General features: G+C 39.8%; 1 protein-coding gene across 4 annotated transcripts in view; it reads right to left on the bottom strand.

Annotated features, from left to right (window-relative positions):
* Positions 1-11,568: 11,568 nt before the first annotated feature.
* The window catches only part of LOC122834325 (kelch-like protein 10), a 33,755-nt gene continuing 26,569 nt past the window's right edge, over positions 11,569-18,754 (bottom strand). For all 4 annotated transcript variants that reach the window (XM_044122669.1, XM_044122668.1, XM_044122671.1 and 1 more), the window contains 4 exons: positions 17,140-17,626; positions 14,847-15,458; positions 12,718-12,867; positions 11,569-12,031 (listed from right to left, as the gene is read on the bottom strand). In XM_044122669.1, coding sequence (XP_043978604.1) covers positions 11,666-12,031; positions 12,718-12,867; positions 14,847-15,458; positions 17,140-17,556 — 1,545 coding nt within the window. In that variant the 5' untranslated portion in view covers positions 17,557-17,626 and the 3' untranslated portion in view covers positions 11,569-11,665. The remainder of the gene's footprint in view (positions 12,032-12,717; positions 12,868-14,846; positions 15,459-17,139; positions 17,627-18,754) is intronic.

Here is an 18,754-nt window from a genome sequence, read left to right as displayed (position 1 = left end):
GTCTCTAAGCGCCAGTGTAATTGTCCACAATGTTACGACTTGCTACGCCCAACGTGAATTGCTAAGTTGCAGGAGCTCTCGTCAAATATGTGCCAGTACAGATTCAACAATGCTTTATGTGTTTGCTTGTTTGTTGTTTTTTTTATAATGACAGTTGAGCACATTGGTGAGCTTTGCTGTTGTACATGCACACATTCATTGAATGAGAATAATTCTCCTGGATCTATTGGGGGGAGTCAAGAGTTTTGACTGGATTTGAGCCATTTTTACTGGAGGGAATATAGTTTTACAAGTATTAAACTTTTACAGTTTTTTTTCTTAGACTCTTGAATGTACCATACTGATCACTGCAGCATCATTGTAGACCTGGGTTTCTTTATACTCCACTCTATGCTTCTTTCAGGGGGTCTTTTATGGCTCTAGTGTCCCTTATATGACAGTAGGCTGACAGGAAAGTGGGTGGTAGAGGGGGGAAGACATGCAGCAAATGTCGCCGGGTCCGGGAATCGAACCCGCGACGGCCGCTTCGAGGACTCAAGGCCTCCAAATGTGGGTCACGCTATCCCCTACGCCACCACAGCACGCCCATCCACTCTATGCTTCTTAAGCATCTGCTCTGCTGACTAATAGGCTTCCTGGTTCCTCCTGGACTCTGTTTTCTGTAGGAGTAAAAAAAGAGAAATTTTTCAACTAGCAATTTACTGCATTGTATTGTATTTTTCTCACACACTGTTGAGGTTTTTTGTCTCTCATTTTCTTCTTCGCTGCCAATGTGGCCATCAGATGTGGTATGAAGGCAGAAACCACTTTCACTGTGGCCTTTTCTGCCATTAAAACAGCATCTAAATAATGTGAAAACAGTTTTCTGTGAACAAGGGACAGAAAACAGGCTAAACACTGCGCTCCATCTCGCGACCACAAGCACTCCAGTCAAGAACTTGCTTTGTACCTGTTGAATTGAAGCTTCTTCGGGCTCATCATTGCGGGGTCTTTGGATGACCCCGGCTCCTCATACCTTGGATTTGTCCTTGGATTTGACTCGAACTGAAACAGCTACCGCTGTGGCTCAGCAAGGAGAACAGTCCTCGTCGTAATCAGGAGATTGAGATTTTCATTCCCACTTCCGTCTTCCGTCAAACTATAATTTGGTAAAAGAGCTGTAAGATTCTGTGTGCAATACTTTAGGCCAGGCGTGTCAAACTCATTTGGGCCACATGAAAAATCTGAATGGTCTTAAAGGACGGGTTGTCCCAGAACATATTGACAAACCCAAATAAAGTGTTAAAATATCAACAAATAGAGTTCCTCTAAGATTTTGTAATTCTTCTAGGTTTTTTTTTTTTTTTGCTATCAAAAATCACAGATTTTGTGGCAATGATTTGGAAATTTTTGCAAGGATTTTTTTATTATTTTTTTTTTTACAATATTTGCATTAATGTATGATGTTGAACGTGATGTTTTATTACTCGCCGTATCGATCGCAGACGATAACTTGACATCAAGTGAGGCTGAGGCAGCAGTCGCTTAAGCTCAATGTTTTTGACCAATTTTGGGGGAAAATTTGCATTAAAATCAGAAATTTAAAAAACTGTGTAGATTTGTTAATTTTGTGTACATTTTGCAGATTTGTGAAAACCTGGAAAGACTTGTTGATGTAATTTGGAGCCAGAGGGCCACATAAAAAGTTGCGGTGGGCCTTGAGTCTGACACCTGTGCTTTAGGTTGGATTTATGTCTAGAAAAGCACCAAATGTTATCCATCTATCATAGCATTTTGACAACAGAATCTTATTTTCAGGCATTTTTTAATTGTAAATTCTCAATCTCAGTGACTCTAATTGTGCTTAAATACACTAGTTTAGTTGTCATATTTCTTTGGATGCTGAGATGAATAGTCTAAGATGTTCAAATCTTGAGATATCGTTTTACTTCCAGGCTCTTCATTAAGGTTTTCCATAACTTGTCTGCTCCGCTTGTTGGTCTTCCTGATGCCGTTTGTTCATTAATACCTCTGAGGCTTTCTCAGAGCGGCCGGGTTTACGCCGAGCTCAAATTGCACGCAGGTTGATTTGGTTTACTATCATTTCTGAATTGTAGGGGATTTGATTTGGTTTCTCATTCAGGAATCTGAATTCTGTCACCTGGCAAACGTTTCGCTTTTTCCTTTGAAACATTTTTTAAAATTGCGCCTGGCGGTCCCGCGTTTTAAGTTTGTTTTTGCAACGCGACCACGTCTGAAAAACTGAGGGGAAATAAATACTGCACTCTATAATGTGTGTGAATGTTTTGGCTGCGTATATTCCTGCGGGGTGTTTGTGGTGAAAGGCAATAAGGAAGAGGCAAACTATTTCTGTGGAACAAAGTTTGAATAGACTGATGTAATTCCGTCAAATTATCCCAATTCTTCAAATAATATATGTATTTTTTAAACTGACTAGGTTAGGTAGTCTTGTCTGGTGTGTTTACTTTCGATCCAGACTCAGTAGAGTCGGGAAAGGCATGGCAATTGTTTACTGGTTGTGTTTACATTCAACAATAAAATTGAGAATCAACAATTGTTTTTAATTGAGTATTGTCAGCCGCCACATATTAAAACCGTGGCGTTAAATTATGACTGAAAACGACACTCAGTGGATAATGTGACTGGATGGTTCTTTCATTTCTGTATTTCAATAAACAAAACAACAACAAAAAAATCCTCATGTGTTATTAATTCATTACACCCAGTGAAATATGTCAAGTGTTTATTTCTGCTATTTTATTTATGGCTTATAGCTCATGAAAACACAAAATAAGATCCAAACATGTGACAAGACCAAATTTAAAAATTTTGGCTTTTGTAGGTTTAAATGTCGTGTTATGCCGTTAATAGGAAAGATTGATGACTTTACAGAGATTACGTCCCTGACGATGAAGATAAACCACAGAAGATGACGAAGCAGCTGCTCAGATCGCTGGAACCAAGTGTCACAGTGGAAAGTTAGGTGGAAGGAAAAAGTGCGATGGGAGAAAAGTGCTAAAAGCAAGAGAAAAAAAACAACATTATTTTGAAAGGATTTTTTAGTGAAATTCCTTCCGAGTGTTTGGAGGAGGTTCACAAACCACAAACAGCAGCTGCAGTCCCCACAAACAGATGTATCCAACAACAACAACAAAAACAACTTACCTGGATTAAGGCCTCTTTGCCATCGCAAAGTTCTCTTCTCATATCAAAGTAAATTTCCATTTCATTTAGAAATCAATTTTGAAGAAAAGTGGAGATGCAGAGAGTCCTGGCCGCTTGCTGTTCAATGTGAATTTTTCACGTTAAGCATTGATTTAGTGCCGTCTGCTGCTGTTGCTCCCCGGTGTTTTCTCACATCTAAAGCAAGAAACCATCTGCTGGGGAGTTTCAGAGCACTTCATACTTCCCTCTGCTGACCAGGTTTATGGAGAGGATGCTTTCCACCTGGACTTAACACCTGCCCACAGTCACTAAGGTACCAAAACCCGCTGATGGCTTTAGTGTCACAGTGCCGACAAACTGAGCTGACCAACAGACAAACTGTGGACTGTTCTCAAGAAACTGTAGACAAGGCTGAAGAAGCAGTAATTCATGCAAAAGGAGCTTTGATAAGATATACTGGACAGTACATGAACACAGATTTTATTTAAAATATTTTTCAAAGTAGTGACCAATTTCTTCTAAATTGAGTTTTAGGTTTTCATGAGTGCTGAGCCGTAATCATCACATTTCAGCGCCTGAAATGTATCGTGGTGTGAGTGTTGAAGCTGTATGACATGAGCTTCACCTTCCTCAGACAAACTCTTAATTTTAACCTTTGAGCCGCAGTTTGTACATTTCAGCTGCTTTAAATCATGTTTACATCCAAATGTTGTATCTGCATGTACATACATCTGCATATATGCGCAAATTTACATGATTTTTAAAGAGGCGGTATTGTTTAAAATAGCTTTAAATCGTGTTATAATGTTATTCCATCATCAAAAGCGTACCTGGAGTGTTGCTTTGATTCTTTCATTCATGTTTGAGAAATGCTTTAATCTCCCACGGCAACCATCCAGATGTGGAAAATGCCTCGGTTGATCTAGCCCCGCCTTCGAGGCGCAGCTCCTCGTCACAGTGGACTCTTCCTCTGCAACTCCCCCTCTCGGCTCCTTCAGACTAGCCAGCAGCAATTAGCAAACACCTGGTGGAACTGTGCATGCAGAGATCATTAAAGGAGCTACGTTTCAATCAATCAAACTTTATTTGTATAGCACATTTCAGCAGCAAGGCATTTCAAAGTGCTTTACCTCAAATCAAACACAAAAACACAAAGTGATGCAACATAGAATCAACAATCAAAACACAACATTAAGTCAGGTTCCGTCAATAAATTTGTAATTGATTACGTTTCAAATACAACTCTAAACAAGTGGGTTTTTAGTTGAGATTTAAAGGAAGTCAGTGTTTCAGCTGTTTTACAATTTTCGGGAAGTTTGTTCCAGATTTGTGGTGAATAGAAGCTGAATGCTGCTTCTCGTTTGGTTCTGGTTCTGTGGGTGCAGACAGTTTCAGTACAACGCTGGTAAAAATGTTGTTAAAGGGTTAATAGAGGAGCCATGTTGGGGGGACTTCCTGAAGGAGGAGTTACTTAAAGAGACAGAGGCCTAATTTCAATGCGTTAAACTAGGAAGTAAAATTTCTTTTAATTTTTTCAACAATTGAAGGGAAAATAGTTACTTGATTAAACGATGTACGTAGAAAACGCATGGAAAATGTGTTAATCTAAAAACTTTGGAGAAAAACTAAAAGTGGGTTCGTTTATTACTTTGGATCGGCTCGAAAACCACAGAAGGCAAACCAAAAAGCTCTGGAACAGAGTTTTAATAATAAATGACTAAATAATCAAATCCCTAACTTAGCACTCAACTAAACCAATGAGGCAAACTAAGACTTAAAGCAAGAAAGTCTAAACTTTGATGTCAGATGTTTTCCACCTGATGTGTAATACCACTGCTGCAGTGCATTTCCATATCAACATCAGGACCAGGAGCGTTTTGTTTATGTGCGTGAGCAGGAAAAAAATAAATAAATAAAAAAAAGAAACATTGCTGCCTGGATTGGCAGCTTTATTTTCCTGTTTTTGCATCACCTCAGAACATTGTTTTGTTTTGTCGAAGGATGCAGCAGTTGTTGTTGGAGAAAGAGAGGAAGAAAGTAAGAAAGAAAGAAGGAAGAAAAAACCCGCGATATAATGAGCCGAAGTTGCATCAAAAACACGAGACTATTTTTATTTAGGTTGGTGCTGTTGTAAGAAGAAAAAAAAAGATGAGTTTTACGCTTTCAAAGCAGACTCCTCCATTGTCGTGCAATGCCCCCAGAACCATCAGTAATTGCCCCTGCTCATTGTTTAAGTTGATTGAACTCAGCTGTTGGTGGAAACACGGCGCGTCTATCGGGGACTGAAGTGCATTCATGTGCAGAACTGTGATATGTATGAGATAACCTAAAACCTGGAGAGCAGCTCTGAGCTCCATCCAAACTCCCAAGACCCCTAAAGGAGACAAAAAAAAAAAAGAAAAAAAGAAAATTGTTTGGAAGCATCACAAAAAAAAGCAGAATCTGAATATATTAAGACTTCAGGAGTTGGAATAAACTAGTCGTAGATCACAAAGTTCCTAAAGCTGGTTTGCACCTGAGACTTTGCCCCTTTTTTGCTCACACACACCGCATGCGTTTGAAGCTGCGATTACATTTTTATTTATTTTTTTTCCCCCAGAACCAACCTGAAAAAGAAGACTGAATGTTTCTGTTTGCAGCATGACTTATTGAGTCCAGTTGTTTGAGTACAGCACCGAGTGGCTCGTTGAAGCCTGATAATCAATCTTTTCTACATTTTCCAAACCAAGTGAATTTTTTTTTTTTCTTTTTAGAAGCAGTGTGATGTGGCTACAGTTTCACGCCGTCGCTCGCTGGTCCTCGTGAATTTCCATCTATCGATTATGTTGCTGCTGCTGATGCTTCGTCAGCAGTCTCCCTATTGGCCCCCGGAAAAGAAAACACAGAGGAGATAAAGTGTAATTTACCTTTTGTTTTGCAGGTTACCTCAGAGTGCGGATAATAACTTCACCAAACTATTTTTTTTTTATCATTATTATTTATGACCCGAGTGTACATTCGGCCGGTTTTACGAGCTCATTAAAAGAGCGGATGTCTTTTTATGTAGTCGATGTAATGTAGGTGCGCGGGTTTGCCTCTAATGCGCTTCCTGATGATCGATGTAGTTTAAGGTCCGCTTAATGCCACGCTGGGACATGCTCAAATGTCACCAGAGCCATTTTCTGCAAACATGCAATTACTGCCAATGATTTGCAACGTATCAATTTTTAAGTCTCGCCTCGGCGCTGAAGTGATTAAATTGTTTTTATATAAAAAGGGAAGAAAATTGAAAAAAAAAAATTTTTTAAAAACCCCTCCAAAATACTTGCATCATCTTGTACTGAATTTTGCTGAGATTGACTCCCAGAAAAGAAATAAATAAAAAGCTTAATCTTTAAGAGATGAGGCAACATTAGTGGCAACAGCTGAAGGAGTTTGTAAACAGCCCAAAATATGCAACCAATACACATAAAAAGGCTTCTGACAAGAGAAAGAAAAAAACAACAACAACTGACAAGTGTGTGTGTGTTGCATGTATGCGTGTGTTTCCTCCTCATGGGGGTGTGTATTGATGACAGCTACATTTTCCTCAGTTGAAGTCATTAACATCATCTCTGGAGAGGCTCACTCCGCAGCAGTCGGCGCTGTTCGTCAGCGGAAGATTAATGACGATGATTTATTGAGGTAACAACAGAAAGTCATGTAAGAAGATCTCTTACATGCAATTTAATATTTCATCTCTTTTAAAACATAATGACAGTGAGCAGACACAGAGGCACTTCCTAGAAAGTGGGTACAACTGAGAAAGAAAGACAGCTTCCTCCCCTTCCCCTTATGGGAGACAGACTTTACATACAGGCACACACACACTTTACATTGACTTCCATTCCATTTTCTACAGCCTAACCTTTACCCTGACCCTACCCATCACATATCTAAACCCCTAACCCTACAACAACATTCCCCCTCATGGGGACCAAGGAAATGTCCCCACAGGGAGCAGTGGCCCCCACAACCCCACACTGTAAACAGAAATACTGTAGATCCCCACGAGGAATTAAAAACCAGGTTCACACACACACACACACACACACACACACACACACGCAGCAACACCACCTTTGACATCCATCAAAGAGATAAAAAAAAAAAAATTTTAATGTCCAAAAGCACAAATGTTGCTTGGAGTGACGCCAACCAGTTTGTGCAGGTCTGATGTTGGCTTTTTATCGTTTGGTGTCTGTGGGCAAACACAGCTCAAGCTGCTCACTGAAGCAGTTGTCCTCATTTCACTTAAAGCCTGACTAGTTAATGCCTTTTGAAGTAATGTTAAAAATTGTGTTACAAAGTAAAGGAAAAAAATTTTTGATTAATTTCCAGTTATGTGGATAAATGAAATATTTTAGCTTCAACAGCTGATAAAAAAATGACTAAATCTCTTTTTTGTTTTGTTTCCCTTTTCACAACCATTCTGACCTTGCTGGCTGATAGACAAAAGCAACACGAGGAAGGAGCCGGAAGCACGAACCTCTGCTTTTGAGAATCGTCAGGACATCATTCACTTTTTGTTCCCACCACCTACAGCTGACTCTTTACTTCTCCTCTACACCTTCACCTATGAGTCGAGTTTGATGAATGCTGCTGCATTCAGAAACGGTTGGGTTCTTAGACATCGTCTGTTGAATGGGTGTCTGAGTCTGTTGTATAACGGTACCAATGGAATCGCCAAGGTTCTCGTTGAACCGGTTACCTGGGTGACGAGTGCTGCTCCGGTTCGCATCAGGTGAGTCATTGACGTTGGAGAGTTACGGCGATGGACTTGGAGAAGCTACAGACGTGGAAACAGAAAACACTCTAAGGACATTTTCACTTGACCTCATTACTGAACGCACCTAATGAACATTTATTTAGTCTTTTTCTTCGTGCTGGTTTAAGATACTTTATATACGCAAGGCTGGTAGATTTGCTTTTTTTAAATCAAGTAATTTTTTTCTTGATTGGAAATGATGTAAGAGCTTCAAACAATGTATAGAATTAAGATAAAATTCAAGGTGCATCATTTCAATTTTAGATATAAATACATGGTGTAATGTTAAATCTGTCTGATCTTTAGCAGTGGGAAAGCCTTTAACTCTCACCAGATTGGCATGTTTTCACAATGTATCCCTGGTGACGACGAATTTTGATTCATTAACAATGTCACCATAGAAGAGTTATGTTCCAACCCATCCATAGTGTCTGGGTCACAATACTTTCTAATAACTTTTAGAGCTTCAAAGTCCCACTCCTAATACCATGATTGTCTCAGTTGAATTTCAAAAATCTTGTAAAAGTACAAAAGATTACAGGTTGTGTGCATTAATTTTCTGATCTAGCAAGTCTTGGTTTTTCCATTTACAAGCTGAGCCTTTTTCAGCTTTCACAAAGATGCTAAGAGTGAGACAAAGGTTGCACTGTGCCTCCAATGACCGCACAAAGCTCCAGCTAAAGGAGGCAATGCCGCTACAGCAGCAGTTGTTGCTTTCCATTACCTTGAGAAACAAAGCTTTACGTTTATGAAACAGAACACATTTTCTGTATGTTTGCGGTGGGGAAATGATCATCTGGAACTCCACAAAGACGCTAGCAGTCGATTTATCAACCAGTCAGGTCAAAACAGAGCAGACCTGTTAACCTAGCATTTTAGCAATCTGCTCAGCACGAACAGCAGTGAGGCATCCTCCACAGGAGCAGAACGGGAGTTTATTCAACACTGTAATTGTGTTTTTTTGAGTCAAATTTATCTTTATAAACAAATAAGGTTATGCATGTTTTAGGAGACAAGTTGGTCAGAATATAGTAGCTTTCTAAAGCAGCTGTTCTGGTAGCAACTTGTAACGTCTGTTAAGTTCAGTGTAATATTGATGCACCAAAAATCTGGAACAAACTTCCAGAAAACTGTAAAACAGCTGAAACACTGACTTCCTTTAAATCTCAACTAAAAACACACTTGTTTAGAGTTTTATTTGACGGAATCTGACTTGATGTTGTTTTTAATGTTGATTCTATGTTGCATTGTGTTTTTGTGTTTGATTTGATGTAAAGCACTTTGAAATGCCTTGCTGCTGAAATGTGCTATACAAATAAAATTTGATTTGATTTGATTGATGGCGCAAAGGGCAACAGATTATATTAACTGTAATGATGTATGAGACTTTATATTGCTATTCATATTTATACCCATATTTGTATTACTATCAGGTACAATATTCCTGCGTAAACCAATAAAAAATCAAAGCTCCGCAAAACATTAGACACTTTTTTTTTTTACCAATTTAACAAGAGAAGCACTCAAACAGAAGTGTTTGATTTGGAAGAAATCTGGTACTTTCTATTTAGGCTGCTTATTTAGGGTTGAGCCACACATTGTGTCCAAAATTAGGCTATTCCTGTTGCAGCATAGAAACCGTCCCTCTGCATTAAGCTACAACCACCATGGGGACTCAGGAGAATTGGCTGGAGTAAATCTTAATTGTGGTTGAAAGAACAGATCCTTGTTTCTTATTTAATTTTGTAAAATGTAATAGTTGGCGACACCGTATCGTAGGTAATATAAAAATTAGCAAGAACCCCAAAGCTTGTACAGCAGTGTAGTTGGATCTTACAAAGACATTTTTTAATTTTACTTTTTTTGCTTGGACGTTCCCTAGTACACCTATTTTCTGGACAGGATTTTATTTATGGATTCTTTAAAAAAAAAAAAAAGAAAAAAATTACTACTTATTCATAATATTTCTGAAGCATTCTCATTCAGGATATTGTCAGAGTTTCTTTGGAACGGATATAGCCGATTCACCCAAGATTTAAATATCCCCCAGGCTGTGTGCATGTGCTGAGCGTCTGTCAGCGTTTTGGCCCAATTAAACCGCTCTCATGGAAAGACGAGACAGATCAGAACATCAACATACAGCGCTGCAGACATGTAACATGTAAAAATAACATGCTGTTACAGCCAACACGCTCCACTGTCAATGAGATGGTAACCAAGGCGACGAGCGCCGCTCCACTTCAAATGAGGTGAGTCACTCATGAAGTGATGTTGAAAAAGGAGTGGGTGTCAAAGTGTTTGTCATTTGCAACATATACAAGTTTTGTTTGGCCCATGAGAGCATTTAAGACTTCATGTGGGAATTTTTTATTTCTTTTTTAATCATTATTTAACAAACATGCATTTTGTGTGTTTTTATCAAACAGCAGGAAAAACAAACACGTGAAATAATTGCCGTTACTACAGTAAAACTGACTATTTGTACATGAGATGCTGCTTAGATAGCAGTTTGTCATTATTTAACAATACTAATTTATGCTTCTTTTTTTTTTAAATAAATAAATAAAATCTTTCCTATTCCTTCCTCTCTACCGATCCTCTACAGGTGGTGGATAAGAGATTAGTTCTCCATATCTGTCCTGGTCGCTGTGACTAATGGCCGGCCTGAGGGGGACTAAGACCAAAGTGGACTTCTGCCACCTTAACACCTCGCAGACTTTTATAATCAATTCCTCTCCAATGTCTTCCAGTGTACAGGCAGCCAACGTGGCAAGGCCAGTTTGTTGTCATGGCAACATTCCACAGATTTGAAACCGACACCCCTAAATGATTTTTTTAAACATGTATGTTTTTGTAAAGCAGTGGCACACAGTAGTACTGTAAAAGATGTACGTGCAAACATGCAAAATATTACCCCAACGTTGAATATACAACTCAACCAAGGGGTCAAAAAATTCAGAACAATATGAAAAGTTTCGTTTAGCTCATTTCCCTCAGTTAAGGTTCATGATTTATCAATACAGACAGAATTGTCTGTATTTGTCTGTATACAGAATTGTATACATTAATTAATGACGTTAATTAATGACGTTAATTAATGGGGCACCTCGCATTTGGAAAACATCTTGCTGATCACTAAGACCTTTGACAAAATGTTGGTTACTATTAATCTAAAAGGGTTTTTTTTTTACATAGTGTCTAAGCAGTTCCTGGATTCTTTGTGAATATCTTTCAATCTGATTTTGACAATATGGCTCCCTCCTTAAGGCCTCAGAAAGTGGAACATGGAATCAGAAAATGTTTGGAAATTGCTCAAAAAAAATATTTCCAATTGATAGAAATCTTCAATTCTTCTTCTTGGACCTTAACCTTTTACTTGCCATTGATTAATTCACCACGTTTTGTCAAGCAAATCCATCCGAGATCGATCGCAATCGCGAATGACATTCATGCCCGTGAGTGTTCGACGTCTGAAAACGGGTGCAAACGACAACTGAGGAATAAACTCTAGCACAGCCTCAAAACAACGTGTGATTTGTTGTTTTAGCTCCGTCTTACCGACTTCTGAAGTGAAAATGTTCATGCAAACATTAGCAAAGGAAAAAGCCTGCTGGACAGAGGTTTGATGCTCTCAATGGTATATTGACGATGCAATCTTACACTTGTTCCTGTCTTGGGTGATGGCACTGGAGAGAAAATCTTAATTCGCTAGTTTTAGGAGGAGTCTCCTGAATCCGATTCGTGGTCCTCCTCTAAAGGCAGCAGTGGCAGGGCGTCACGAGGGACCACGTACTCAGGCATGTTGGGGAGTCCGGCTATCACACAGCAGCTCACGGCGCTCCGGAAGATCCCCATGCCGCAGACCTCTAACCATTCGTTTCTTGTGGAGTCGTAGCACTCGACATGATAGCTTGTGGTGAAGCCGTTGAAGCCCCCGACCACAAAGAGCCGGTCTTCGACTACTTCAATCCCAAAGTTACTGCGGGTGGTGATCATGGAGGCCACATTTGTCCAGGCGTTAGTCTCGGGGTTGTAAGCCTCCACCGAGCGCAGGCGGCTGTTGCCATCGAAGCCACCGACCTGTTGGGAGAGAGAGGAATGAGTGCTGGGTGAGGGGTTCAACTGAGTCCATTCATATTTTAAGCTGTGATGAAAATCAGCTGGTCATGTCAACTATGGAGAAGGATTTTTTTTTTTTCTTTTGGTCTGATCCTCCTCTAAAGATCATGGGGACTTTTTTCAACTGTCTCTCATTATGAACTCTTTAAATATAACAACACTTTTAATGAGATTTTGTGAACCCCACCAATACATTTAAAATGCTCCAACATTCACACCAGTCCTGCTTCATCAACTGAACTCTGACGTGAACCAAGAAAAGCAAACTCTGCTCCACCTACAAGACCTCATTCTTGGCTTGGTTCGAATGCACTTGTCAAAGGCGAGCAGACCGGAGACCGCCGCAAAAGCAGGAAATGGACTAGAGTGCATGGCATTCTGGGTAGACACAACCACATCAAACGCTCTTGTCGAGCTCTAGTGGAAGTCATTGGCCCGCGGTCTTTCATCAACAACAAAAGAGAAATCCAACAACTGTTCAAATCTGACGGCTCTCCCTCTGCGTTCACATGTCGCGAAGAAGGACGTTGCGCTCGTGTCGTCTCCAGAGGTTTTTGTGTCGCGTCCCTCGGTGGTTCTTGGTGAAGCGGCAACAACAACTTCAACCACTGCAGCCGGTTGGGTTCAGAGTTCGTTCTCGCACTTACCGCATAAACATGACCTGCATAAGCAACGACTCCTATTCCACTGCGCTGGCTGTTCATGGGGGAGATCATCGTCCACTGGTTGGTCTCCGGGCTGTAATATTCAGCTGTCTGCAGGCAATCGTGTCCATTGAATCCCCCACAAATGTAAATCTAAAGAAAGAAAGAAAACAAAAACAAAACAAAAAAAAAAACAGTACAAGGATTTAACTGGGACGTTTTCAACTGGGTAAAAGTTTACGTCCCAGTAAAAGTACTCGTTTCACTTGCTCATAAACTTTATTTAGAAACAATAAATTACTTTCAAAAATGATGGGATGAATAAAACTATATATATATATATATATATATATATATATATATATTTTAGTTGACTTGTTTCATTTATGACAATGTTTTCAAGTGTTACACTAAGTTTAAACTCCACCATCAGTCCTTCATCATGACTTCTGACTGCAGTCATGTTTGAATCATTACACTGCGAGAAACAGTTCTTACAGGCAGGAACAATAATAAAATGTTTGCACTCGTTTCTTGAGCAAATTAACATTTTCAGCCTCCTTGAAACACAAGTGGGTGTCATTTGACAGAGAAAAGTGTGTAAAGACGCCTGCACTTTTCTGACAACAACACAGCGATGTTCATGAATCTTCATTTGAAGACCTTCAGAAAGGGAGCTCCCATTTTCGAGACTTTGAAATGAAACAATGTTAGTTTTGACATACATGTAATTATTAATCATTTAGCGGCACTATTTTCGGGGTCAACTTAAAAGACTTCAGCTGCAAATATTTGACTTTTCCTTTTTCCTCAGAGTAAGCTGGTTGACAGCAATAAGACATTTTGGTGTTTTAACCTTACGACCAACAGGTCTGAATGGTTGTCGAATTATGTAAAAATATACAGTTAATAAGTCATGCTGCCCTTCTTCCAAGACAACCTAAACTTTAATTTTTTTATTTACTAGTTTAAAGGGTAAAACACAGAAACGCATGTCGAATCCTGTCGGCCCTGACTTGAAGGTAATGGGAGGTTTAAAAGCAAAGAGGTGCCGTTTGTAAAGTTACAGTGTAAAAAAATAAAATAAAATAAAATCAGCAATAGTTTGGTTTACTTAGCTTGTCATAACATAAAAAAAAAAAAAATTGGTATTCATTTTTTCAAAATTATGGTTTCATAATGTAAGAATTCAAATTCCTAGCTGTTGTAAAAAAAACAAAATAAAAAAGGAGAGAAAATATGTTATTTGTGTATTTCTAATCCTCACAGTTCCAAACTAAATATCTAGCTTGTGAATTAAGTATTTTATAGGAATTACATTTTTACTTTGCAATCAAAACATTTAGTTCCCAAGTAAATGTTAGAAAATTAGCTTGTTAACTAAAACGTTAAGTAAAAGTGACCATTATCACAAATAGTCTACATGAACCACATCTTAATAAAAGTCAGACGTTCTTTTAATCGCTAAAAATGTGTATAAGAGCCACTGTTTTGACCTTTAGAAGACGCTGTTTTTGTGAGAAACAACAGGGGAGAATAAAGCACATCGAGTCATTGGCATAATCGACATAATTATTTGTGAATGACATCTTGACCTATGAACTTTATTTCAGACAAATATGAAATCTCAGTGATGAGCTGTTGAAGCTGTGAACCTCTTTCAGATTCCTTTGGTACTGAATGATGGACATGATTTAATAAAATGTCAATCTGGCAGAACTGAACTTAGAAATAGTTCTTGTTGAAGGTAAACACACTTTAAAGACATGAGAAGACTTGATCTTCCCCAAAGTCCACTGAATTCAACTATGGTAACTGACTTTTTTCTCCACTATGCTTTTTTTTTATGAGTTTTGCAGGTTAATTTGAGGGGAGACAAAGAAGGCAGCAATGTGACAGTAACCTAAAAAAAGACAATAAATAAACAATTTGCGAAAAAAAAAAAAGCAACATGACCACCTAGCAGCTGCCATATGCCGTGTTCATGATTACTTTTCCTGTAAACTACCGAAGACAACAATAACCATTTGATCTTAGCTTTCATCAAGGACACTTGGTGGTGCTCTGCTTGTGCAGATAAACAGAACCTAAGACAAATAAATGAGTTTTATTGCTGTTTTCCTTCCACTCACCTTGTTGTTGAGGGTGGTGCAGTTCGCGTCGCTCCTTTGCTCTTGCATGGGAGCAATCAAAGTCCACTGGTTGAGCTCTGGCCGATAGTATTCAGCTGTGCTCAGTCTCATGTGTCCATCATAGCCTCCTATGGCGTAGATGCAGCCGTTCAGCACCGTGACGCTGACGTAGCATCGCTGGTAGTACATGGGAGCCACCTCGTGCCAGTTGCCCTTGATGGGGTCAAACTTGCGCACGCTGTTGAAATGCTCCAGCCTGTCAAAGCCGCCGATGCAGTAGACGAAGTTGTTGAGAAAGATGGTGCCGTGGTAGGCGCGAGGACGCTCCGTGTTGTTGGTCACGTTGATCCAGCAGTCGGCACGGACGTCGTACGCCTCGATGCCGTTGGTGGGACCACCGCCGCTCCAGCCGCCGATGGCCAGTAGGATGCCAGTCGGCAACCGAGGGCGGGCCAGGGGGTTGCAGACGCCGGTCAAATAAGGCCTGATCGAGAGCAGCTGGGTTATAGTCTTGGTGGCTTCAGAGAGGAGAGAGAGACACGGTCCTTGCGTCAGCGTATTGGGCAGAACTTTATCTCTGATGTAGTCTACGTCCAGCAGGGCCAGCCGGATCTACAAAGAGATGACAAGACAGAGTCTGTGCACAGGATCGAATTGATTTCGCTTGATTTTATCAGCTGGTCCTGATTGAATTATATTTCACTACATGGGGTACACAAGCTTGGTTTCCCTTGGAGAACCAAAATCCGTTTAGCGCAAGTTATAAGGTGAAAATCATGAACTATTTTACTGAATGTGAAAGCAGACGTGTACGTGACAAGTGTATAGTTCATCCATGTAATGTTTTGCGAGTTTCCTTTGTTTTAATAGTAGTATATGCCATCTGTCCAGACTGAAATGAATCACATTCGGTGCAGAAACACACAATCAGGCATCACCAACCAGGTGAAGTTAGACGATATGATATCTGACTATAATATCTTACCTCCTCTACACACCAGCAATAAAAGTATGGTCACTTGTTAGATTAACTATAACTAAACTGTGGACAGAACGATTTTCTGCAATTTCAATGAAAAACGGAAAAAAAAGAAGAAAGAAATAAAAAATAAGTGGCTAAAAGGATAAAATATAATAAGAATGTAACTGGTGAAATGCTTGATTCTAATCATATCGCCAGTATTTCAAAACATTTTCTTTTGTTGTATTTCTATGTTTTAGATGTAGGACGGGTCCAAGGACTTCCTTACTTGTCCACTGAATGACAAGTAAGGAAACTAAACCAGGAAATAAAACTCCCAGCAAAATGAAGCATGCATGTGTTCTGGTTATGCTTAAGAAGTCCACAGGAAATTTTGTTTATAATTTACAACTATCGTAAGCCGGTAAGCATGGTATTATATTCAAACAAAAGGTCTTGAATGGTTGTCTCATGGTGGCTGGAGAGCTTTCTGGAAATCCAGTAGACCTTAAAAGACCCAGTCTGCCTCAGCACTGGGAAGTTTGACTCTGTTTCAGACAACCTGCTCTTTTGGGTCTTAATTTATCATCCTCTGTGCGTTTGCTTCACTTTGCAAACACGAATGTTTTGCATGGTATGAATGATTTTGTATTTGCTTTGGTTACAAAAGCAGGCATCCCCACTTTTGTGTAATATTTTAATCAACATTTTAGTTTTTTATTTCACACACACAAAAAAAACCCCAAATGAACTCAGTAACTAGACAACATCTTCAGCGCATGTTGGCAATAAAAGTAAAAAAAAAAAAAAAGAAAAGAAAAAGAAATAAAAATCTATCTGGGTAGGCTGAGGCGCTTCCTGCTCTCATTTAGTATTTGTCCAGTTTTTCAGAAAGAGGGATGCTGCCATGGTGCAAATCAATGAGCAGGGCGGAGCCACTGAGAGTGAGAGCTGAGCGGCAAAAGGAACAAAAAAAAGTGAAGCTTAAGTGTTGCCACAGGAGTGGAGATCATATAGCTTCAGTCGTTGGCATCAGTCTGCATTACAGACAGGAGGGCAGAATATATGCCAAGTTATATAGACACAAAAAAAAACAAATACTTGCACTAATATTACTCCGGTTTCTATCAATCATATGCTTTTTATCTCCGTCTGAAGGTGGAACATGTGAACGTGAAGGGAAAATAAAGAACACATTCAATCTATTAGAATATTATTGAAAAGCCCATTTATTTTTATAACTTTACCACTAAGTGAAACAGAAAATAAATTTTCATTATACACAGATGGATGTCTGACCGCCTTAAGCTGCTAACTAGTTAACTACTGTACCTTAGAAAAGAGAGCAGGGAAGTGCGCCTCTCGCTCTTCCAGAGCATGATTGGTCCACCTTAAAATGGCCTCGTACACCGTCCTCTCCTTTTTGACAATCAAGTTGTCTGTTTCGATGATGTCGGTGAGCTCCCCGGCAGAGAGCAGCAGGAACTCGTCGCACAGGGCGATGGCCTCGAAGTGCTGCAGAATGTAGCAGTAGATCTTGAAGTGCAGCACGGGTTGCGGGCAGACGGTCGTCGTGTACCTCCACATCCCGATGCAGTTGTCTGGGTTGATCAGGTCCTCGATGAAGATGCAGCAGGCGTGCACGACTTCGGACGCGCACAGCAGGTTGGCCGTCAGGAGCAGCTGCTGAACGTTGCCCTCGGTGATGGTGAGGGAGTTGGTGTACGCGTAGTTGAGTATGAGCCCCATGATTTCAGCGGATATGCCTGGTATGTGGAAAAGCTCTTGGTCGAGGCTGCAACTCCGTGTGAAGAGTTCGCTGAGGGGAAGGCAGAACGGAGAATCATGTTTTACCCTCGTTCAATCATAACTCTTCAAAAATACATACATAAACACAGTGAAAAAACAATTTGATAAGAACAGATACTACTAAGCTAATCAACTTGTGGTTATTCCTTAAGCTGACAAAAACCTGTGAGATCTAAGACAGCATTGAAATTGTTGTTGCACTATAACCTTATGTGCATTATAAGAGTGGCAGGAAAAAGTTTTTGTGACATATTTGTGGTGACTGAGACAATCTGTGAAACCATCAATCTCCTGCAGCTACAATAACGATCTGCACAGATTCCCCCATCCCAGCCAAAAACAACCAATCGGAGCCGGGAGGAAGGTCTTAGCGCTGGATCAGTGTGAACTGAACTGAAACTATGTTTTTCCACGATGCCTTGAGACGGCATTTTGTTGTAAATCGGTGCCGTGTAAACAAACTGAACCGGACTGAATTGAACCTGGGACTTCAGCAAAAGCACTCAACCTGGCAAAAGGGAAGAAAAAAAGAGGAACATTGATATTTGATATGCAGCTGAAGAATCAGAGAGCCGAAGAAGATTTTCCATCCCCAATGTATCTTAAACTCGGACAAAAAAAACACTCTGAGAGACTGGTAACACCCCAATCACAAAACACCCAAAAATGCAAACTCGTTGTGTATTCGCACAGTCCAGCACAGCAGGGCATGTTCTATTCACAGGGGAAAAGTTTCCTAGATGTGCTGGTGGAGACAAAACCCCAGAGGACTTGCAGCTGTAATTTTAATAAAATGTGGCTCTTGAAAGGCTTGACTCAGAGGCGACGTAACGCTTTTCAGAGTTTCACAGTTCAAAAACCAAAGTCCATGTTTTTTTTTATATATAGTTTAAAGTTGTTCACTGCTTTGTACGTTCAAAAGCTGAAAATACCTTTGCAAGAAGCACTAAATCACAGCCATGTTATGATTCCTTTTTAAAGAAGCACGGGATAGTCCAAACTTTTTTGTCTGTGCCGTACGTTTGGGCCAGTGCTCGGCTCCCATTCGCAAGCAAATTTTTGAAATAAGTTCATTGCAATTTGATGACATATAAGTGGAAATCATAAACAAAATACAAACAACAAAAAAAAAACAACT

This window comes from Gambusia affinis, linkage group LG07 (genome assembly GCF_019740435.1).
Source record: "Gambusia affinis linkage group LG07, SWU_Gaff_1.0, whole genome shotgun sequence".
Lineage (NCBI taxonomy): Eukaryota > Metazoa > Chordata > Actinopteri > Cyprinodontiformes > Poeciliidae > Gambusia > Gambusia affinis.
This window is presented reverse-complemented; position numbering and strand designations above follow the sequence as displayed.